The sequence below is a fragment of the Hypomesus nipponensis genome, chromosome 11, assembly GCF_054491055.1.
Source record: "Hypomesus nipponensis isolate SF chromosome 11, ASM5449105v1, whole genome shotgun sequence".
NCBI lineage: Eukaryota > Metazoa > Chordata > Actinopteri > Osmeriformes > Osmeridae > Hypomesus > Hypomesus nipponensis.
Genome location: NC_140371.1, coordinates 19,747,628 through 19,770,990, shown reverse-complemented (window position 1 = coordinate 19,770,990; position 23,363 = coordinate 19,747,628). Strand labels below are relative to the sequence as shown.

Here is a 23,363-nt window from a genome sequence, read left to right as displayed (position 1 = left end):
GATGTGGGCACCTACCCCAGGAACTGAGCCCCGGCTGGGCCCACCTCCACCAGCCGGCTGACCAGGCCCTCTCCCTCCACCATGGGCGGAGGGTAGGCCAGCTTGTGCCTCTTGGCCAGGCGGCAGGTGATGCGTGTGGGCGCGGTGCACTTCCTGGGAGGTATGATGATGCGCATGCCGTTGTGCCGGCTCCCCCTCATGGACCCCCCGCGGGCGTCCACCATGAAGCTCACCAGGAACCTGCCGATGCACAAAGACACGCGAGTCACGCCGGGGAGAGGTGGAGGAGGGGAGAGAGAGAAGCCATTTCACGGATACAAAAGAGGAAGGACGGTTCCCATGCTGTGACCACCGAACACCCAAACACGCGGATTAAAGAGAGAGAGGTGAAGTGGGACGAGGTGGGAGAGAGAGAAGAGGACAGGAAGTGAAGAAGAGAAACGAGAGTGGGAGAAGGGGTGGTGCTTCGAGTTCTCAAACCTGGCAGTTCTCACCTCTGACCTCTAAGAAAGCTTGGACACTTGGATAACAACTGAAGCTAAACTCCCAAGCGTGAAGCCCTTGGTTTTTCAGATAAAAACACTGAAACTCAAAGGTGAGACACCTGCCAAGGTTGATGGCTCTAAAGCAGTGGTCAGTGATCATTATTAAACACCTCCACAAAGGTTTCACCCCAGGTAGAAACTCATATTCATTCACAAATGAGTGGGTGTGTTTAATATGACTTGTTACACTCGACAAAGTAAAACGTTTGGGCACCCTATTAACAGTGGAATATTTACCAGGGATGTAGTGAGGCGTGAACGCCGGTCATCAGTGACGCAGCTTTGTTAAGTGTTAATACTTCTCTTTCAAACCCTCTTCTTCACCTCATGTCTTGCCATCTTATCTCTTACCACAACATCCCTTCTATTAAGGATTAGTAACAAAAACAAGGGCTGTGACATTGAAGTGCCTTGTAATGTATACAAGCTATAATAAAACATTTCTGTAATTGTATCATAATAAATCTTTGCTGAACACAGCGTTGCATAGCACTAGATTAGGATGTTCTACGTTCCCTCTGAATGTTGATTGGAGAAGGTGCTGAATCGCTGCTGCGCGGGGCAACCTGTCCTAAAGCACATGGAACGTTCTGTTCTTCGAGGGTAAGTGGTGCGTCTAACTCTCCTCGGAAAACCTTATTTGACTTTGCCTGGCCTCATCTGTGTGTGGTCGGGTACAGAGCTGCTCTTGTGGGAGGGAGTGAGCTGAGGGGATCAGTTCTATATGTGCAGTGACATGGCACCTTGGTGAGAGGAGCCCAAACACACGTCTACAACTACACCAACGTACTCAGCAGTGGATGAGACACCAGACCAGACACCAGACCAGACACCAGACGGACGGGACGAGCACAGGGAGAGAGAGGGGGAGAGAGAGAGAGAGAGAGAGAGAGAGAGAGAGAGAGAGAGAGAGAAGGCGAGAGAGAGAGAGAAGGCGAGAGAGAGGGAGAGAGCGAGAGAGAGAGAGGGATAGAGAAGGCGAGAGAGAGAGAAGGAGGGGAGAGAAGGAGAGAGGGAGGGAGAGGGAGGGAGGGAGGGAGGGAGGGAGGGAGGGAGGGAGGGAGGGAGGGAGGGAGGGAGGGAGGGAGGGAGGGAGGGAGGGAGGGAGGGAGGGAGGGAGGGAGGGAGGGAGGGAGGGGGAGAGGGAGAGGGAGAGGGAGGGATAGAGAAGGCGAGAGAGAGGGAGAGAGAGAGAGAGGGAGGGAGAGGGAGAGAGAGAGGGATAGAGACAGGGAAGTTGAACTGTGACATCAGTGTGACATCAGTGGGACACAATCATCACCTGGAGTCATATTGAGGGAGCGGGGAGGACAAGCTGCAAATAAAGAACCAAAACAATGCAGGAGGCAAAAAAAAGAAGAAGGAAAAAAAGAAAGAAAAAAACATAACTAGATTTAGTATCACAGCACAATCAATGTGTTTTCTAAGGAACTGCTTTGATGCATTTTTTTATGTAGGACAAAAACAGATGGAAATAAAGGGAAACAGAAAACATGAATGGTCTGGAGGTGGAAGAGGGCATCAACTATCTATGGCCTACACTACAAACACAAAAAAGGAACTCAGAACCAAACCTACTTTATCCATTGACGCGATTCATATGGCACTATGCAAAAACGATCTGGCTCATTTGAATTCAGAAGAGATACATTTTATGATGATGCCATTATCCTGTATTCAAACTAGAGCCAACTTAGAAGCAGAAAGAAGATAAACATGCCACATAACCAAATCCTCTACCTAAACCCTGTCAGAGACTGTCACACATCATTTCTAGAACTCTTCTCAAGTAACACGAGTGTAAAGAAGCACATCCTAAATGTGGTAGTGAGAGCCTATTTTCTCCAGGATGACTAGACTTCCCCCCCCCCCCAATCCATGCGACGCACCACTGTGCTATCGCACCCAGGAGTGCAGCTAATACCTCATTATAGTCCATCACTGCAGTACAATCCTGATAGCTGGTTAGCTGGCAAAGACCTTCATTAATACTTCATCTAAAATGGAGTCTGCAAAGTAGATCATTCTCTCTGAGGGTGAAGCCGCCTCTGGGCACTGATCTGGATTCAGTTTAGCTTCCCATACATCTTAGCCATAAACACCCGTGGGAAACACCGTAAACTGACCTGAGGTAAGTGTTTAGAGGAAGGAGTTTGGAGCTCTTACCCTGAGTGGACGGGGCTGGACACGGCGTTGCTGTGGTCCATAGTGTCGGGTGTCCAGCTGTAACGACGCAGACACTCCGAGTTGTGGTCCCGTGTCACTGCTAGGTGCTGCGAGGGAGGAGGAGAGGCGGGAGGGGAGGAGAGGAGAGGGAGGGGAGGAGGGGGAGGAGAGGGAAGGGAGGAGGGGGAAGGAGAGGAGAGGAGAGGAGAGGAGAGGAGAGGGAGGGGAGGAGAGGAGAGGGAGGGGGGAGGAGGAGGAGAGGGAGGGGAGGGAGGGTGGCGGATGAAAGAGAAGGAGGATGGTAAAGTCTGGTAAATCATTCAGGAAATAACAAATAACCCTGATTATGATTTTCAGAACATGATGACCCTTGACCTTCTTGAGGAATTAACTGTGATCTAACCACATGACATACAACAGGTACAGTCATCCTGGAAAATATGTTTTGAATAATCTAGAAATAAAAACATTCTGCACAAGATGGGCCACTGTGAAACCCAAACATGGCAAATGTCCAATTGAAACAATTCTTCTGTTTGTATGAAAAATGGATCGTATTGGAATTCAGGGTTATCAAGTTTGCATGGAGGAACGGATGGCTGTGTACCGCGCTGAGACCAGCACCGGGGAATGAAATGAGAACTTCAGAACACAAACAAACATCCAGAGACACTGACGGGGGATGGAGAGATGTGAAGACATGGCCAATGAAGAAACCGTCTGTCCAAATGTAATACCTTATTGAGAGGATCGACCAAGTAGGAAAGGTCTTTACAGACATTCTGAAGCTTTTAAAGAGAAGAGAGACACATCAGAAACAGGACAATGGTCTCACAGGTGAAGGGTAGCTGAGAGGACCATGTCACCATCAGAAAAGAGAATATAGCAAGTGATCGTCTCTGTCAGGGATGTCCTAGTACAGGCCCTAGTTTTGAGTAAATAAATATAGATAATCCCATATTTTGTCATTGTGGGAAAACCATGGCAGGCAGGCAAATGTGATAATCTTACAGTATGTCAGCATAAGGTTGACATGAATATATTTGTCTCTAATCTTGACTATCATGTGCTCTGATGTGTCTGGGCCTGCAGCAAACAGGAGGTGTCTGATACATCGACTTGGGCAATCGAGGAGGGGGGTACTCTATTTTGAACCTCATAAATAACATTTTCCCAGTGTTGCAATTACATACTCCTCAAGCCAAAACGTGTGTTTACGTCGCAGCGGAGGCCAGACGGCATATTTCTGCCATCTTTAGTCACAAATCTCGTGGAATGTGTTAGTTGAGCTTGTGGAAACGTCACAGTGTTTACAGTACACAAAGTTATAGATCGTTCTTAGCACCACCAGAATTATTCTCTAGGATCTAGACAAACACAGCAGTGTGGTTTACCCAAGAAGGCTGGAGAGTATTTTGCATCACAGGCACCTAAAAAGGTTTACTGACTGTGTGGTAAGTGTGGCAGGTGGCACACACACTGTATTTCTCTGAGTTCAACATAAAAATAAACCCTAAACAACCCGAGTGTAACCGTAAACGACCCTGAATCTCAATAGGTGTGGAGATCAACCCATAAAAACCTGGGCCCAAATTCACTAAGTGAATCACTGATTCGGAATGAGAGAGGACCGAAAAGGAAGCTTCACAAGGACACAGGGAGTTCATGAAAAAAAAAAAAAAAAAACTGAATCAAGAATAGAACGAGGCAAGGGAAGAGTAGAGTCAGTGAGCGGGTGTAGAGGCGAGGTAGGAGGGCAGAGACAGGTGATGCGAGGCCGGGGAAGGAACCTACCGTGTCCTTGGTGGGTGCGAGGATCTCCTCGATCATCATGCTGTCCCTGGCGTAGGAGCTTCGGTTCAGCGTGTTGGACCTATCCGAACTGAAGGAGCGGAGGCTACATGTTACCACGCGACGCGCGACAACGAGCGTAGGCGAGCGGGACAACAAAACAAAAGTAAAAAGAATTTTGTTACAACGTGATGCGACTTTCAGGGACCTGCTGAGCAATAGGAAGGTGGTGGAGTTTGGAGGACAGAAGGAGAGTAGAGCCTCACAGTCGAATAGAGACAGACAGACAAGTGTTGTTATTCAGAGATGGAAATGAGAAAGTGAAGTCAGTCTTGTTTGTATAGGAGATAAAGGAGAAGAGGCTAACAAAGAGGGCAAGGTGTCTGGTGTGTGTATGAGTCGTGGGGTGGGGGGGGGGGGGGAGGTTTGACACAAGCACAGATGTAAGAGTCTGACTACGTGTCGTGGTGGTAGATTTTAGAAACATCAAGGCTGATTCCCTTTCACCTCAGTAGTCTATTTGATTTAGTTCAATGAGCAGGCGGCTCAAAGAAGGCCTTTCCTGTGCTCTGTCTCTCTCTCTGTCTCTCTCTCTGTCTCTCTCTCTCTGTCTCTCTCTCTCTGTCTTTCTCTCTGTGTCTCTCTCTCTTTGTCTCTCTCTCTTTGTCTTTCTGTCTCTCTCAATATCTCTCTCTATCTCTTTCTCTCACTGTCTCTTCGTTTTGCTGCAGTCTGGTGTGCACTGTAGCTGTGACGCTTGCCTGTTCTTGCAGAGATACCCTGATGAAATGCAGCAAGATAGCTGCTCTGCTCTGTTTTTCTCTCATGTCTTTGAAACGGCCCATGCCGTTGGTAGGAGCACACATACTGTACCCCTTCCATAAGGGACAGCTGCACTGTGGAGGCCCAGTGTGTGTTTGTCTAAGTGTGCATTAACTGTGTATCTGTGGTGTGTGTGTGTGTGTGTTCACTGTGTGTATTTGTATGTGTGTGTTTGTGTGGCACATAGTGAGATAGAAAGGGGGGGGGTGGATAAACTGCAGAGTTCAGCGATTTGGAGAGAGGCATGCTATTCAGCACAGAGAGAAGCCTTTTATTCAGCATTGCCTTCAACCGAAGTTACCAGGCAACTCTCCATGGTCTGAATGGAGAGCACCACTCTGCCCTCTCTCTCTCTCCACGGCCCTGCTTGTGGCCCAATCAGTCTTCTTCCGTTACATTTTAATTCCCTCCCTCCCTCACTTTCCCTCTTTTGTTTTCTTTCAACCCCCCCGCTCACCCCCTCCACTCACCCTTTGCCCTCTTGCCAATTTAATTTTATTTATTTTTTCTATTAATTTCTTGGAATGCTCTCAACGGAAGTCTCCTCACACACTTGCTCTTCCCCTCGACCTCACTCGTTTGCAACTTCACCTCCCTCCGACACACTCTCCTTAATCGCTCTTGCTCCTCCAACCCTTTATTTCTCAATGTCTTGATCAATGACTGTCTTCTCCTCGTCCCTTCTCTATTCACTACACCGTTTCCCTCCATCCAGCCCCTGTCCCCCTTCGCTTTCACGCTCCCTGTCTCGTTACAGCCTGAATTTAAGATAGAGACTGTGTCATTAAGAGAGAGAGAGAATGTTTGCCAATTTGTCAAAGAGCTCATTGTGTGATTTGTGACACTACCATCGCTGCTCTGACATTCGTCAGATAGGGCCAAGCAGCACAGTCTGTGTGTGTGTCTGTGTTTGAATGTGCAATTGTATGCTGTGTGTGTGTTTTTGTGTGTGTCTGTCTGTCTGTCTGTCTGTCTGTCCTCTAGCAGTCTGACTACAGGTCAGTTTGGGGTTTATTAAGTACACGACTTAAATCAACAGGACTCTGCGGCCTTGACGGCCTAGTTTATGTCCTTTCTGCATTCCAGAAAAGGTCAAACTATAGTCACAGGACGTTTTGGAAGATGAAAACTCCAGTTTCACAGGCTCAATTGGGGACTACAGGGAGATTGATGCAGATTAGAGTTTATGATGGTTACTTTTTGATCCCTGGAAGTTACATTGAGTGGCACAAACAAAATCGGCCACATCGACACCAAACCAAAACGAGGGTTAATCAACACAACTCAAACCAACACAACGGTTACCATCGGGTCAAAACAAAACACCATCGCCATAACATTCAAGATAATCTTCTATTCATGATTTTGGTTTAGTACTGGTTAATTGATATCCTCTGCAACATGATACAGGGTTTATTGTGAGCAGATGAAAACTAGGGAGGCACTGTGAACGAGACGGAAATCACCCGCTCGGAATACGTTTCTCCATATAAACAGAGGGCACCTAACGAGGACCTCACAGACAGCGGAGATGGGAGAGTGGGGTCAGAGGTGAGAAGGGGTTTATGGGTAAGGTTCTAGGGGGATGATGAAATAACTAGGCCTTCTGCTCTTACCTGATCCTAGGACTAGAGTGAGCAAACCGAGTGTGCCAGAAGAGGGGGGGAAAAGGAAAAGAAGAAATAGGAAGTTGAACAGCCAAGCATTTAGAAGTCTTCAAAGCAGTGCAGTGGGGCTTTTATTATTATTTATTTTTTATGACATGGATGCTTTGCTTTTGCATGGGTTGTGCTCCAAAACTGGGTAGCGGTTTGCATGGGTAGAGTACGCGTGGTGTGTTAGCATGTGTGCAATGTGTGTGTGTGTGTGTGTGTGTCATTTGTGAGACTGTTTCCCAGTCCCAGAGCAAACCATGCAAGGCCGATGTCATAAACAGAAAGGTATGGAAATTAAAGCAATTGCTCAGCATTATACATTCATTAATCAATAGAAATAATTAAATGCTTTTATATTGCATTGCACTTACAGCCCTGCAAAGAGCCTTGTCAGCATACACAGTAGTGCACATATTCTGTTTATGAGCACTGGATAATAATAATAGTAGTTACAGAGCAATGACAGTATTCAACATATCACAGCTGAAGAGACTACCCACAATGCACTTCTTCACATGAATCCGACAAGTGACAAGACAACCAGTCACAATTCGTCAAAACAAAAATCCGGAATGATTTAAGTCAAACCATATGAAGTATGACATACATTCTATAGTTGCGGCATACAGTTTTAAAGACAACAACATGCCTGCAGTCAGAATTCCATATATGATCTGGCGTATTAGAGTCATAATCTATAGCTTTGGAGAGATGTCAAACAGAGGTAGAGTAAGGCCTGTTCCAGTGTTTGCCGTTGCTGCTGTTTCTCTGTTTCCTGTCCTTGTTGTTGTCTTTAGCCAGTCATGCATCCCCATGCGACTGCCAGCTGTCAGGGCAACCACAATGGACAGCCAATGATGTGCTGTCGGCCACACAATACTCTCATCTAATGTGGTGATGCACTTTCACTGGGGCTTGCCAGTTTTTCCACTGGCCACTCAACTCTTACAGTCCCTGATGTTGTCTGAATGCTGGGGTGGGTAACCCACAGCGCAGTGTCCCTAACAATAACACATTCTGGGACCATAGGTGAAGAGTAGTTGTCAAAGTTGTTTACGATTTTGTCACTGACACCCTTTGAGACGAACAGAATGCTGAATCATTTTGTCAGGCTGAATCATTACATGGCGGCCTTACAGCGGTTTTATAGTGCTTCTATAATGTCCGGTGAGGGTTAGGGTTAGTTTAAACCTCCTTTTTGTTTTGAGATTTACCAAAACTGCACAAAAAAACATCCTGCACATATCTGAGAGTTTGGGTATTAAACCTATGTATGGGATGAGCAGCTAACGGCTGCGATAACAAACATGACATCGCTGGCTGACTCACGGTCATGTGCAGAACAATGTCTTTAAAAAAAAAAGGACTGTGTCCCGTTACCTTGCGGAGCGTGCTCCTATGCTGAATCCCATGTAGCCCTCCTGAGGGAGAGAGTCGTCTCCCAGCTCCTTAAGATCCTGAGGCCGCAGGTATTTGTCAGTGTCACCGGTCATCGCATCCTCACCTGGAGTAAAAGTAGCTTTATTTTAATGACAATCCTGAAATGTGGGCCAATGGTTGCGGCACTACTGGGGGGGGGGGGGGTGTTATTTCTGCTCATAAAACGCCACTTTGATAAATTATAACCATCGCCATCTACAGTTCTGTAGCTACAGCACTGGGCCAGCACACAACTTTGCCACTGTCCACATAGCCTACAATGTGGTGTCGTACAATCAACAGCAATGCAATGACCTAAACAAGTATTAATTAGCATCAATGCGCATTTTGAGATGAGATGAGACCTTTCAGAGGTTGAAAGATCTATAACTCAGCTAAGGCCATCAGCTACAGACACCACCATAGCCTCTTTACATTGCAGCTGCTAAGCAAAAAAAAAAACGCAGTTTAGATACACACAAAAGCCAAAGCGCTGAGTGTTAAGGCTAAGCTTCAACAAGAAAGGCAAAGGCACCTCGTTTCGCTGGGCGAAAGAGTACACGCCGGTCGGCACCGCTACAATATCGTTTCCCCTTCTCCCTCATGTCCGACTCCTGCAACACTTCAGTCATCCACCGCAGCCCCTCCCCCCGGCAGTCCTACCTCTGAAACTGCCGCACTCTTGCTCGGATGGGTAACAAGAATACCGCCGTAGCATTCCGTTTGTAAAACTGAAACATTATTCCACTCACGCAAGTAGCCAAACAGTATCCACCACTCAAATACAGACTTTCAACCTCTAAAAGCGGTGTTAAATTTTTATAGAGCTAATGCAGCACTGAGCTATAACGTCACGAAAAGCAAGCGTCCCCTCTCCTGGTCCTTCGCTCTCTTCATTGCTCTCTCTCCTCCGTCTCTGTCTGAGTGCATAACTGTTCGATCCAAAAAGGTAGTACCATCCTCAGACTAATTACTGTTCTATGCACCAATGTTGGTGCCACCCAAACAACACCTCGCAAAAAAATCTAATTACTTACACAGAATGCCAAAAGCAGCCATATCAGACTCCACTCTTTAAATATTTCCGTTTGAGTCTGTTTATTCCAGCTGGAAAGTCCACAAAACGACTAACTTTCCCCAATAATTCCAGAGATCGATTCGAGCAGGTGAGTGACGCTATAGAGGGACCCAAAGTTGCCTCGTCTTGTTTGAAAGTCCTGTCAGACAGTCACTGTTCCGTCCGGATAATGTAACCACGCGTATGTTGAAGCTGGTGCAGAGGCGGTATGCACCGCCACCTTCACTGCTCTTAGTGGAGCCACAAACAAAGTCCAAACTATGCGGAGTTTTCAACACAGATCCCATTGCTGAGCCAAAGTGGTGGCCATTGGAGTTTGGTGGCGAGAGCAACTGTTGACAGCTAATACTTTGTAGGCGGCTCAGCAAAAGCTCATCTCATTGGATTGGAGAGAAAGACCTCGAGTCTCCTCAGTCGAATCTCCGACCGTTAAGACCATCTGAATGGAGTGTAGCGATGGAGAGGTATGTTTGGTAGTTAGCGGTAGGCTACTTTGGTGACCTCGCATAATCCAGCATGTAAACAATTACTTTTCTGTTGACATTGGGAGAGATAACCCCCACTATAGACGCGAAAAACAAAGTGAGCGACAAGTTGCCTTTCCACCAAAAATGTGCTATACAGGATAACAGAAAGACCCTCAGAGTTGCTTTGCGGCCGGGGATAGGAGGGGACAGTTCTGCATTTGAAATGCGTTATACCTTTAAGTCTTAATACATCTTGTTAGATACTGTATGTTTAGTATGCAGACCACTGACAGACAGATACATGTACCAACTGCCACTGTCCAGCTATTAGGTTAAGTGTAGTGTTGTACTACACCCAATAGCCCTCATGTCCAGTCTAAATCCCCTAGGCTCTGCAAGGGGCAGTACAATCTGATCTAAGATCAGTAGTACAGTAGTAGGCCTGTCATCCACAGAAGGTGTGAGATCAGATCAGCATGTGACTAGCTGTCCAAGACTAGCAGTGACCTGTCATAGCCATCTGCTCAATAGGATTGGCCTCCAAAGGACATTAGCTGAAGTTCAAAATGTTTCCATCCACAGTCACTGCCTCACAGGAAGGAAAACAAACACACACACAGTCACTCACTCACTCACTCACTCACTCACTCACTCACTCACTCACTCACTCACTCACTCTACGATCACTTGCACGTCATGGGATTCTTCCAGGTTTAAAAAAACCTTTCTTGGGGATTTTAAATAATTTCGAACAGTATTCTCATACTGAAGAACCAATCATTGTTATCAGTCTTAAGGTCACAGATGGATAAGTGTGTGTGTGTGTGAGAGAGAGAGAGAGAGAGAGAGAGAGAGAGAGAGAGAGAGAGAGAGAGGCCAACTCTGAATGAGTAGATGTAACCTTGTAAGTCTAGCAGTTTCACCTGACACAGAAACTCCACACCTCAGCCGGCGGTCACCTAAGCAACAATCCATGGACAATACCATAAATATTACAGAAGTGTTCTTCAGGTGCGGTAATAGGAAGTTTGGAACATGACACTAAGATATAATTAAAAGTCTCGATAACGAAACACTAGCTTTATAAAGTAACTTCAGATATAGTAAACACTTTGTACACACTTGGATACACTCAACGGCTTGACTACAAATGCATAGATATGATACCATAAAACAGCTAAATACTAATAAAATGGTTGGGGCTGGCAACAACTATATAGACCAACAAGAGAACAGGAGAAATACAAGACAAATCCTGAAAGTTCCATGGCTTTCTTTGCGGGGTTCACCTGTGACATGGACCGCTGCCATGGCGACAGGAGCTTTAGATGCGTACTCAAAGAAATCTGAATTCAGTGTAAGCAGCTTAAGTGACAGAGAGAGTTCCTGGCTTTCGTTGTGTAAACATAACCATAGCCAGGTCAATGTTCAGCAGGGTAGAGAGGTGCAGCTGGGTATTAGAAGGACAACGCAACAGTTAGCTTGTCCGGCAGGTGAAGCTGGGGTGAGGATGAGGGAGGTGTCAAAAGGATAGAAAAGCAAAAACGAAAACCTCAGCGTAGAAAAATGGACATGGGAAATACCTTCTTCATCGTCTGACATATAGTCTTCATTGAGAATTTCAGGCATATTGGCCCTAACTGTGATTTGAATACAGGAGGGGGAAAAAAACGAATGCCACATGTTCACCAGCACTACAACCATCCACAGTTAGACAAAGCGTGCAGAAACTGTCAGAAAAACATGTCAATTCATTCTTCACTAATAAAACACACGTTATAACGTGGAAATGTCACTAGAAGGAATGAACTGGGGTTGAGAGGGGAACTGGGGTTAGCAGTACCTTCGTCATCCGACAAGTCGAGGAACTCGTTCATCGTCTCCGGAACGTTCATTTTATGTTTTTCGGTCACAGTCTGTTGTCAAGAAGAACACAGATGGAGCAGAGTGAGATATTACATTTGTATAAACAGAGTTTTGCTACCAGTGGAGCAGACGGTACCTGCTTACTTCACAGACATGATGACTAGACTTTTAGTGTAAAGTTTGGGTGACACTGATGCATGTCGACAGAGATAGACAGACCGATAAATAATGCATAGCAATAATACTGCTGTCATTCCCATTGACCTCTACCTGGCCCTTAGTGACTTTAATCCTCTCTCTCCCCCCCTCTCTCTCACGCTCGCCTTCCCCCCATCTCTCCCCCCCCCTCCCTCTCTCTCTGTCTCTCTCTCACCTCATACTCTCACATGGACAGGTCAGAACACTGCCAGTGATCTGGGCTATTTGAAGAAGGCCCTGAGGCCTCAATCCTGCCCTCCTGCTTAGGGCACAATCACACACGCATGTGAGGCAACGTGACTGGTCAGAGTCATGCGCACACACACACACACACACACATGCACACACCTACTGTCCAGTTTGCTCTGATACCTGGACTGCTGCTCACACAAAAGCCAAACCCTAATTTGGGATGGCCTCTTTCTACACGTTCATTCATTAATGTCAGTAAAGGGACAGCATTAGTTCTACAGATGCATCACACACATCAATAATAGCATGTAAGGCTGGGTGTCAAACCTGCCCCCACCTCTCATATGCTAAAGTCTGGAGTTTCTGGACGGTCTCAACTTGATGGCTCTCACACCCCATTCAAGATGTGGTCTGATTGGTTGTTCTTGTGTATAAAGGGAATTGTGATGCATTGTTCTTTGGATTCTTCGTCTCCTGAGACCTTCTCCTCAGTTCTGCCTTGTCATACTGTCCTACTCCTTGCTCACCTATTGCTTTCTCTCTGATTTACAATGATCATGGTAGAGTAGGTAAGATTAAAAGCTTTCATATTGTAACATGTTTGCCTTGTAATCGATTTCATTCATTTGCAAAGTTATTAAATGCGCATTTCATTTAACCGTACTTTGACCATTCTTGCTCTGATTTAACTCATATAGTCAAATACCTGGAATTCTATTGGTATTGGCATTATTTGGTTCAATACTAATACACTGTTCAGTTTCCCATCTTCCTTTAAACCATAGGGGAATTAGTTTAGGTTGTTTGGACCATATTTGCCCCCCTACAAGCAGACATTGTAGATCACATGTGGTGTTTCTCACCATGGTGGTCAGATTATCATCAGTCACTGGCCTCAGAGTGTCCACCACTGAGATGTAACCTAGGCGACGGGCGATTGACAGGGCGGTGTTTCCATTCTGTGGATGAGAGGAAACAGGGGAGAATGTCTGACCTGTGTGCTGCTGCTATTGGCTGAACAGTGTTAGCAGGAGGTGGCAGGAAGTGATGGTACAACGTGCTTTTATGGGTGATGTGTGTGTAGTCGAGATGAAGAGGTACGCGATGACACCTGTTCTGCATTCTCATGCCTTATTTTTCACTGTACATCATGACTTAATGATACACACTTACATTCTCTGTGTGTGTGTGTGTGTGTCGTACTACATGCGTGTGTATTGTATTGCGTGCGTATGTGTGCGACCCTGCTGACGAGGTCATTGAGCCCGTGTGATGAGCTCAGCAGGAATCTCCCATGATGCTCTCTGCTCACCACGGTCAGCTCGTTGGGCGATGCTCCGCGCTGCAGCAGCAGGGCGATGATGTGGGTGTGGCCCTGCTGCGCCGCCTGGTGGAGGGGGGTGTACCCGTTCTGGAGAGAGAGACAGAGAGGAAGGGAGACAGAGAGAGAGAAAGGGATGGAGAGAGAGAAAGAGGGAGGGAGAGACGGATGGAGAGAGACAGAGAGGAAGGGAGAGAGAGAGAGAGAGAGAGAGGGATGGAGAGAGACAGAGAGGAAGGGAGACAGAGAGAGAGAGGGATGGATGGAGGGAGGAAGACCGAGAGAGAGAAAGGGATGGAGAGAGAGAAAGAGGGAGGAAGAGAGGGATGGAGAGAGGGAGAAAGAAGGAGGGAGATGGAAATCAGGGATAGACAAGGAGAGATGGAAAGAGAGGAGGGAGATAGAGAGAGAGTAAGAGAGAGAGATGGAGTGGGGTAAGGGGTGGGGAGAGGGAAGGAGGGAGCAGGGTGGAAAAAGAGAGAGAGAGAGCGGAGAGGAAATGAACAGGGCGTGACAGAGAGTGATGGAAATGGAAAAATAGGGGGAGGCAAAGGAGACAGAGCGAGTGACAGAGATGGAACAGGAAGTGGTCAGGAAGACAATGAGGAAGAGAGGGAAGAGGATGAGCAGAGACAGTGAGGGATGCACAGAGACGACACACAAGCCGGGACTGATACACAACAGAGAAGGTAAACAATACCCCTCCAATGCCCCGCAGTGGAGACCTGTCAGTGTGTGCGTGTGGGTTTACCCTGGTTTTGCAGCTGACTCTGGCTTGGTTCTGCAGGAGGAAGTTCGCCATCTTGAGGTTGCCATAGTGACAAGCCACATGCAGCGGAGTGTAACCCATCTGTTGGAGTAAAGAGAGAAAGAGAGAGGGAGACAGAAAGAGAGATGAAGAGAGAGGGGAAAAGAGCCTCCTTGGTCAGCCTGCCAAACTCTCCTTCTGTTACCTCCCATCCTGTGAGTAAGAACAGAACTTTCCCTCGGGCTAAACAACGGTGTAAGATGTTCCAAAGCTCATGCAGAACCAACTGCCACTCGGTTAGACTGGAGGAAAACGGTGACACAGTTTACATTTGACGAGATCTGTATTTCCCGTGTGGAAGAGTAACGAGAGGATTGAATGGATGAGTGACCAGGGCTCCAAACAAATGAAGCGTCAGCAGCTAACATGCGTCTGTGTGTGACCTTGTGTTGGTTACCCTTGAGCTGCTGCAGATCTCAGCCCGCTGGCTTGTGGACGTGAGGAGCCTGCTATGGGTCTGAGTGTGTGTCTTTGTGTGTTTGTGTGTGTCTGTGTGTGTCTGTGTGTGTTTGTGCGTGACGTATGTACAGACACTAACACCTGCCACTCAGGTGTCTGACAGATCCTTTATTCATGCTGCACCACAGAACACACTGCTGCAGTGTGTGTGTGTGTGTGTGTGTGTGTGTGTTTGTGAGTGCTTTGTGTGCAAGCGAGTTTATCTTTCCTCTGCTGAGAATACAGAGCTGTTGAAACAACTTCTACTACAAACATCCTTAATGCAAACACACCCACACTTTGTTGTCCGATATGTATCAGCATTAGTCACACACAGTACTAACCACACACCCATTACTCAACCCTGGCAACACATTTATTTTTGCTGAAAAAGGGGGCTGAAAGCGGGTTGAGATCAAGGTCATGTCTTTGTCTGCGGTAGCCCTTTGGTTGCCGTGGGAACGGCGGAAGCGTCACCTTGGTCTGGGGGTCGATCTCCGCTCCGTGGTTGAGCAGGACTTCTGCCACGTTCACTTTGTCCTCCTGTGCCGCCAGGTGGAGGGGGGTGAGGCCGCTCTGACAGGGAGACAAGCACACACACACACAGATACACACACATACACACACACATACACACAGGCAGGGTGAGGATAAGCTTGTCACCGTGAGCGTCAGCGCTCTCACATAACATCCTGCATCATGCTACAACCTCCTGACTGGCTGTGGACAGGAAGTGTGCGAGGTCCTGCATCATGCTACAACCTCCTGACTGGCTGTGGACAGGAAGTGTGCGAGGTCCTGCATCATGCTACAACCTCCTGACTGGCAGTGGACAGGAAGTGTGCGAAGTCCTGCATCATGGTACAACATCCTGACTGGCTGTGGACAGGAAGTGTGCGAGGTCCTGCATCATGCTACAACCTCCTGACTGGCTGTGGACAGGAAGTGTGCGAGGCGCTTGTTTTGAAGGGAGGCGAGTATAAACTCTCTGCTGCTTCTGAAGCCTGCAGGTGAGGCCCGTCTGTTTTAATCCTCCGTGCTAATGACCCAGCTAAGCACAGAGCTGCTAATCTGTGTTCAACTAGTGTTCATTAAGATAACACCAGCCCCTCCAGCAGGATATTAACGGGCCTAATTCACCAGAAAAAGAAAAAAAATTGTGCTCAGTGGTGGTGAGTCTAGTGTGTGTGGTTGTATGGACTAAAAATGTGTGTGTGTGAGAGTATAATACAGAAAATGTCTGTGTGTGTTTTGCTTTGTGTGTCCATATCTATGTGTGTGTGGATTTATGAATGTATGTTTGCGTGTGTTGTATGTATGTGATTCATGTTGTGTTACTTGTCATTACTTATAATGTACAGTGTACATCTACCTCATCCTGTGTCCGTGTCAGAGTGTTTACACGTGTACTACCTCATCCTGTGTACGTGTCAGAGCATCTCCGTGCTCACCTTGTTGCCGATGTTGACGCTGGCGTTCTTGGCGAGCAGCAGGGACACCAGGTCCACGCTGCCCTCCTGCGCCGCCAGGTGAACGGGGCTGACCCCCTGCCGCGTCACGGCGTTGGTGTCCGCGCCGTACTCCAGCAGCGTGGTCCCGATGTCCATCTGGTTCTTCTTGGCGGCGATGTGGAGGGGTGTGTAGCCGTTCTGGAGAGGAGAGAGATGTCGTTAAACACGAGCACACGGCGCACCGTACACACACGGACTCCTATCCTGTTTTCCTTTAACATGTATGGTCCCTGTATTATGATATGTGTTTGTGTGTACGTATTTCCTGACAGAGACAATTCCGCTGTAGAGTAGAAACGGTCTTACCCCAAGTCAATTCACCAAAAAGACATTTTGAAATACAGAGATTCAGTGTTACACTGCTAATCAGACGTCATGTTTCGAGACCATTGTTTGTGTTCAGGTTGGGAGGAGGAGGTGGTAAACGACACCAAGCAGGACAATGTCACACAGATGCACTGACGCCCCCTAGAGAGATTCCTGTTCTTATCTCTATACCTTTGACCTTTGCATCTCCCTCCTTAGCTGAACCCACACTACCAACAATGACTGCTGCCAGAGAAGTCCGATTAGAAGACAGCCTGTCTGGCTGGAGGGAGGGAGGGTGCAAATTCCCTGACTCTGACAGCTCCACCAGGAGCTGTGCAGGAGTTCTGGGAGTTTGGCACTAAGGAGTTGGGGTCAGGGGGGTCAAACTGTTGGACAAGTGGACCTCCGTCCACCTTTATTAAACTTGTGTTACTGGAAATGACTCAGGGGTAACTTTGGCCCTTTGGAGAACATTGTTTGATAAATGTCACAGGGCAAATGCTCAAACGTTGCCTCATGCATTAAACCTGATTTGTTTATCAGCCGTTTCAGGTTATTGGCTCAGCTTTTTCAGGCAGTTCAATTTGCCAGTTTTCCGTCCATCCTTCTATGGGTGTGTGTGTGGTGTGTGTGTGAGTGTGGGGTGTGGTTGTGGGGTCAGTCTGTCTGTCTAACACTGGATGAAGCCAAAGGAGGACAGGCAGCTGTGGAACACATCAAAATTGGTTTCCTGTCATGTGACTTCTTGGCGTTGTGTTCGCATCACGCCAGGCCCAAACACTCTCCTTCCCATCACTCCCTTCTTAGATTGATCACATTTCCGAAACACTGCTTGATGTTGAAGTAGACCAGAGACATCGACCGTAACACCAATTTAAACAGATTTATACGAGGGATAAGGAAATAGTTGACAGGAAAAAGAGATTGTGAGAAAAGAGAGTGAGGGAGAGAGTCTGAGAAAGAAAAGTAAGAGAAAGAAAAGGAGAGAGAGAGAGAGAGAAAGAGAGAGTGAGAGAGAGAGAGAGTGAGAGTGAGAGAGAGAGAGTGAAGGATCTAAAGAGGTCCCTGACTGAGCCCAGCCACAGACGTCGCAGTTAATGCCTGATTTACATTACTGCTTTACATTACTGCTTTACATTACTGCTTTACATTACTGCTTTATATTACTGCTTTACATTACCGCGTCTTTTTACAGACCAGTTAATGCCTGCTTTACATTACTGCGTCTTTTTACAGACCAGTTAATGCCTGCTTTACATTACTGCGTCTTTTTACAGACCAGTTAATGCCTGCTTTACATTACTGCGTCTTTTTACAGACCAGTTAATGCCTGCTTTACATTACTGCGTCTTTTTACAGACCAGTTAATGCCTGCTTTACATTACTGCGTCTTTTTACAGACCAGTCCGCAGGGGGGAGACGTGCTCCAAATGTTTGTGCTACATATTAATATATAACTTTTGCCTATTAATGAGAGTTTTCTCAACTTTTACGTTTTGTAAAATATTGCAATTTTTCAATTTTCATTTTTTCAAAATGACTGCATTGAAAAGTTACAAACAGTAAAAATCCACAAAAGTGTAAAAACACCTATATTTTTTTGAAAAAAAGCAGTAACTAGGTTACCATGCTTTCATAAAGGAACACACATAAACCTCTATAATCAGTGGGACTACACTAAACGTAAGCTAGCTGGGAGTGGAGGCTGTGGAACTCCACATGGTCGTACACTGACACACACAGATAGTCACTTTAAGAATGATTCCAACACATGAAAAAGATTTCAAAGACTAATGAGGACAGTAACAGCAAGCAGACATACAAAGCTTTGATGAATCATGTTACTGGTTATCCTGCTAGGACCCATCCATCATGTTAAAACATGTTAAATTTATGTGTGTGTGGTGTGGCGTGTGTGTGGTGTGTGCGTGGTGTGTGTGTGTGTGGTGTGTGTGTGTGGTGTGTGTGTGGTGTGTGGTACCTTGGCGGCAGCATGGGGAGATGCTCCCTGATCCAGCAGCAGCAGAGCCACTCTCTGATTATCGTAGTGAGAGGCCACATGCAGTGGAGTTAGCCCACTCTATAACACACACACACACACACACACATGCAACACAGCAGCGCGTTAGAGTGACCCCAGACACCAGCACACCAGAGGGGAGAAGCAGGATCGTCAGGGGAGCAGGATGAGAAGATGTGGAGATAAAGAAGTTCACGTCACGCAGTCAGAGCGCAGACAGACCACGTTACAATGGCGTGTGTGGTCGCGTGTGTGTGTGCGTTCACATGAGTGTATGTGTGTGCGTATCTGTGTCTTTGTGTGTGTGGTGGTAGTGTGTGTAGGTGTGTCAGCAGAGGGTAAGTAAGTGCGTGTCATCATAAGAATAGTGAGCATGCACAGGATTATTTCACAGACACCCCAAGAATCTGATAGTTGGGTCGTTTTCGGGAACGGTCCCAATCTCACTCAGTCCAGCTGGAGCCCCCCACACTCCCAGAGCTCTCCTCGTTCCTCAGAGGGGTGGAGGGGTGAGGGGGTGGAGGGGTGAGTCCAGCAGGGTAGAAAGCAGACCAGGAGGGATGCAATCTGAATACAGTTGCTCTCTCACTCTCTCACACTTCCACTTCCTGCGGTCATGGCTGGGGCCAGTTTGGTCTCGCCGTGGTGTCTCTCTCAGACCCAGTTCAACGAGTTCACGTCGGGTTTGTTTGTTTTGACTCTCACTCTCTCTGCTGGTAGCTCACCTTTCCTGCAGCGTCCGGAGAGGCTCTCTTCTGGAGGAGCAGGCTGGCCACTTCAATCTTCCCGTACTTGGCTGCCACGTGCAGTGGACTGAACCCTTTCTGTTTGGGGGTACAAATCAAATGCACCCCATCCACATGAGACAGCTATCGACATGACACCAAATGCTGAGCAGACAAAATACTCAAGATCATCGAGCATGCCCTTTTACTGTCTGACGGCCTAGAGAGTCACTGATCAGAATCTATAAAGGAAACATACACAATTTAAACAAGAGAGTAAAGCATTAGTCGAGAGTTTGGTCCCCTGGTGGTTATGCATGGTACTGCAGCCAAACAATCTTTGGTGCCACTGTTCCCATGCTTTAGTGGGTGACACAATGCAACTGTGTTGATCTCAGCCCCATCTCTGTGTGTTGAGGAGGGGTATTTTAAGACATTAGGTCATATTTTCCAGAGGAATGTGGAACTCCCTAAGATAAATCGCCCGTTTGGCACAGAGCAACATTTGACCTAATTCATAAAACCGTTACAGGCTAATTCATGGTCTCGTCTTACAGTGAAGACTTTTTATATGCTTCTTTCTGTTTTCATGTTTGAAGGAGGATGTTTGTGCAAAACAGATAAACAAGAGTCACAGAGAGCATGGGAGAGAGAAAGAGAGAGAGAGAGACTGTGCAGGGAGAGGGATCATGAGAGAGAGACAGAGCATGAGAGTAAGAGAGAGAGAGAGAGAGAGAGAGAGAGAGAGAGAGAGAGAGAGAGAGAGAGAGAGAGAGAGAGAGAGAGAGAGAGAGAGAGAGAGAGAGAGAGAACAAGAACGAGAACAAGAGCACTGGGACAGTAGGGTTTACCCTTCATTAATCTATTTCGCTGACAGGGTCACCTTCAAGAAGGGCCTATGGCAACTCATCCAGATTACCACATTCCCACACACATGTCCTGTACATGTACAAGCGCACACGCCAACCATATCCCTGACGACAGAAACATCCTTCTTTCACCTTGAGCGTAGATCAGAGCACCATTAAGTGTGAGTGGAGCTGGGATGTCATGAGCTACACTGACGTCATCTGGCATGCGCAGAATGAGGATTCGCTTCCCGGCCGTGTCAGATAGCCCAACCAACCTTGCTGGTGGCAGAGAGCCAATAGGAAGGCCGGTCTGATGGAACGACACGCAGCCAAGCCCCCCAGAGGAGGCCTAACCCAAACCCTAACCCAAACCCAAACCCTAACCCTAACCCTAACCCTAGCCCACTAACCTTGGTGGCGGCGGAGAGAGAGGCTCCGTGCTCCAGCAGCATGGCTGCCACGTCCTCGTGGCCCTCGCGGGCCGCCAGGTGGAGGGGCGTGTAGCCCGAGGTGGTGGCAGCGTTGGCCGATGCCCCCCTCTGGAGCAGCTGCTGGACAATGTCGGCCTTCCCCAGACGGCTGGAGATGTGCAGGGCCGTCTGGTCGTCCTAGACAACCACGGAGACGAGAGGCGGGGGAGAGAGGGGGGGTTATCTCGACGTGACGTTATCGCACCGGCTGAGTGGTTTGGAGGACGTGGATGAAGTGCTTGGAGGGGAGATGTGTCGTAGCGGTACTGTGTGTGTGTCAAGTCGTGGAGAAGGTTTTGCCTGATAGATGTTGCGTGAGGTTAGCACCCTCCTTGACCCCTGACCCCACTTACCTTGGCCTTGGTCTCCACCTTGGCTCCGTTCTGCAGCAGGTACCGGACCACGTCTGCTTGGCCCGCCCGCGCCGCCATGTGCAGCGCCGTCTCCCCCCGCTGGCACACACACACACACACACACTATGAGAAGGGTGCTAGTCAAGAGGGCCTCCATATTCTACTGAACAGTAGGATTTGCCGCCTACCACGTTGGTGGTGTTGGGCGATGCCCCGTGATGCGTGAGAGAGTTAACGATGTTCTCGTGGCCCATGAAGGCTGCTACATGGATGGGAGTCAGGCCAGACTGCAAACACAACGACACAGCAGCCATCAAAAGCAGGGAATTCAGATTGGATTTAATGGTGTAAAACCAAAGGAACCAGCTTTCGATTCTTGCGTGAAATGGGAGGTTCCATTCTAATTAGATTTTTTTAAATTGAAATACTATTCGATTTCTTCTACTATTTGTTTTACCTCAGTGACGGCCTGGATGGAAGCTCCGTGTTTTAGCAGCAGTTCCATGACTTTGACGCGGTTCTTCTTGCAAGCGATGTGAAGCGGGGTGAAGCCGTTCTGTCGACACAAAACGACAACACCTCAGACTAACCACACACCGCTGGGATGATTGGGTTTTGGGGCACAGCCTGTTTCAAGATGTACAGTAAAGAGTGAGACGTAGGTGGGCTTGGATTTGAACCACAGTTCACACACCGCTTCTGCTTTTTAGGAACATTTCTGAAACACCACTCCCATTGTGGTTCACCACACAGCATGACAACATACTCAAAAATGCATGTCAAGTTTTTCCACACAAACACTCACACAGCCCGATACACACAGAAAAATATATTGTATTTAATATATAGTTTACTTAGCTCTGCTGATCACCAAAACATGAGCACTTTCAGAGCAGAGATCTCTACAGAACCAGTGACAATGTAATCAGTGCGGTTGTGGGGACGGAGGGCTGGTCAGCATTGTCAAATCTTTTTTGAGTGTTATCTTTCTAGAATGAGGAGCTGTGTGAACAGGAAGTGAGCTAGGACGAAGAAAGTGACAGTTGCCAACCACACCCGGAGCTGAGGAGATCAGGCACAAGCAAGAGGAAAGGAGAAGAAGAGATGACTCTCTTTAACCCCTTCCTCTCCCTTCCTCTCTCCTCTCCTAGTCTTCTATCCCTCTCTCCCTCCTACTCCCTCCCTCCCTCCCTCCCTCCCTCCCTCCCTCCCTCCCTCCCTCCCTCCCTCCCTCCCTCCCTCCCTCCCTCCCTCCCTCCCTCCCTCCTACTCTCTCCCTCCCTCTCTCCTTTCCTCCCTCCTCTCCTAGTCTTCTCTTTAACAGTGGTCAAACAATGTCCCCCCTCTCTCTTTTTCCCTCCCTCTTTCCCTCCCTCTTTCCCTCCCTCTTTCCCTCCCTCTTTCCCTCCCTCTTTCCCTCCCTCTTTCCCTCCCTCTTTCCCTCCCTCTTTCCCTCCCTCCCTCCCTCCCTCCCTCCCTCGCTCCCTCCCTCCCTCCCTCCCTCCCTCCCTCCCTCCCTCCCTCCCTCCCTCCCTCCCTCCCTCCCTCCCTCCCTCCCTCCCTCCCTCCCTCCCTCCCTCCCTCCCTCCCTCCCTCCCTCCCTCCCTCCCTCCCTCCCTCCCTCCCTCCCTCACCAGTGCCTTGGCATTGGGGTTGGCCTTCTTGTCCACGATGAGCTTGGCCACCTTGTAGTGTCCGCAGTGGGCGGCGACATGCAGGGCGGTCAGGTAGTCGTTGGTGACATCGTCCACGGGGACGTCGTGCTGGAGTAGCAGCTGCACACAGTTTAGGTGGTCCCCTTGGGTGGCCATGTGGAGTGGAGACAGGCCGTTCTGGAGAGGACACACACACAGTGTCAGCAACGCTCTGACTTCGCTGGTTTGGTCTTGTGTGAAGGCTCAGACTCATTATCTATTGTCAGCTAATGTCATGATTGAAATACTGTGTCGTTGTTCCAGAATTGTTATGACAACATTCTACAAACTACGCCGGGGGTTAGATAAAAGATATTGTTGAAGTGTCCGGTGAGAATTGTTATGATAAGGTCACAGAGGAAGAAACATGTCAACGTTAGCCCTGCTAACGAGCATCAGAGTTTTACAATCAGTGTGACTGAAGAGCACAAGCCCAGTCTGGGGAGTCCCTTTTTATGATCTGTCCACACAACCTCATGTGAGCAGCCCTGTGTGACGTCCCAGCATGCACCAGGGCCGTGTTGATCTCTACCTTGGTCTTGGACAGGAAAGGAGCTCCGCGGTCCAGCAGGATCTCCACCACCTGCTCGTGACCGCTCCTCGCTCCACAGTGCAGGGGAGTCAAGCCGTCCTACAGAACCACAACCACACAGTCAACAGGGCT

The 23,363-nt window shown here is 48.1% G+C and overlaps 1 protein-coding gene across 1 annotated transcript in view; it reads right to left on the bottom strand.

Moving 5' to 3' along the window:
- The window catches only part of LOC146268571 (ankyrin-3-like), an 87,256-nt gene that overhangs the window by 25,900 nt on the left and 37,993 nt on the right, over positions 1 to 23,363 (bottom strand). The window contains exons 10-31 of the mRNA XM_084709859.1: positions 23,232 to 23,330; positions 22,640 to 22,837; positions 21,463 to 21,561; positions 21,194 to 21,292; positions 21,006 to 21,104; positions 20,593 to 20,790; positions 19,332 to 19,430; positions 18,568 to 18,666; positions 16,218 to 16,415; positions 15,244 to 15,342; positions 14,272 to 14,370; positions 13,512 to 13,610; positions 13,063 to 13,158; positions 11,787 to 11,859; positions 11,527 to 11,583; positions 8,360 to 8,483; positions 6,941 to 6,952; positions 4,506 to 4,593; positions 3,449 to 3,499; positions 2,712 to 2,818; positions 1,828 to 1,860; positions 16 to 240 (exon numbers count right to left, since the gene is read on the bottom strand). Coding sequence (XP_084565985.1) covers positions 16 to 240; positions 1,828 to 1,860; positions 2,712 to 2,818; positions 3,449 to 3,499; positions 4,506 to 4,593; positions 6,941 to 6,952; positions 8,360 to 8,483; positions 11,527 to 11,583; positions 11,787 to 11,859; positions 13,063 to 13,158; positions 13,512 to 13,610; positions 14,272 to 14,370; positions 15,244 to 15,342; positions 16,218 to 16,415; positions 18,568 to 18,666; positions 19,332 to 19,430; positions 20,593 to 20,790; positions 21,006 to 21,104; positions 21,194 to 21,292; positions 21,463 to 21,561; positions 22,640 to 22,837; positions 23,232 to 23,330 — 2,351 coding nt within the window. The remainder of the gene's footprint in view (positions 1 to 15; positions 241 to 1,827; positions 1,861 to 2,711; positions 2,819 to 3,448; positions 3,500 to 4,505; positions 4,594 to 6,940; positions 6,953 to 8,359; positions 8,484 to 11,526; positions 11,584 to 11,786; positions 11,860 to 13,062; positions 13,159 to 13,511; positions 13,611 to 14,271; positions 14,371 to 15,243; positions 15,343 to 16,217; positions 16,416 to 18,567; positions 18,667 to 19,331; positions 19,431 to 20,592; positions 20,791 to 21,005; positions 21,105 to 21,193; positions 21,293 to 21,462; positions 21,562 to 22,639; positions 22,838 to 23,231; positions 23,331 to 23,363) is intronic.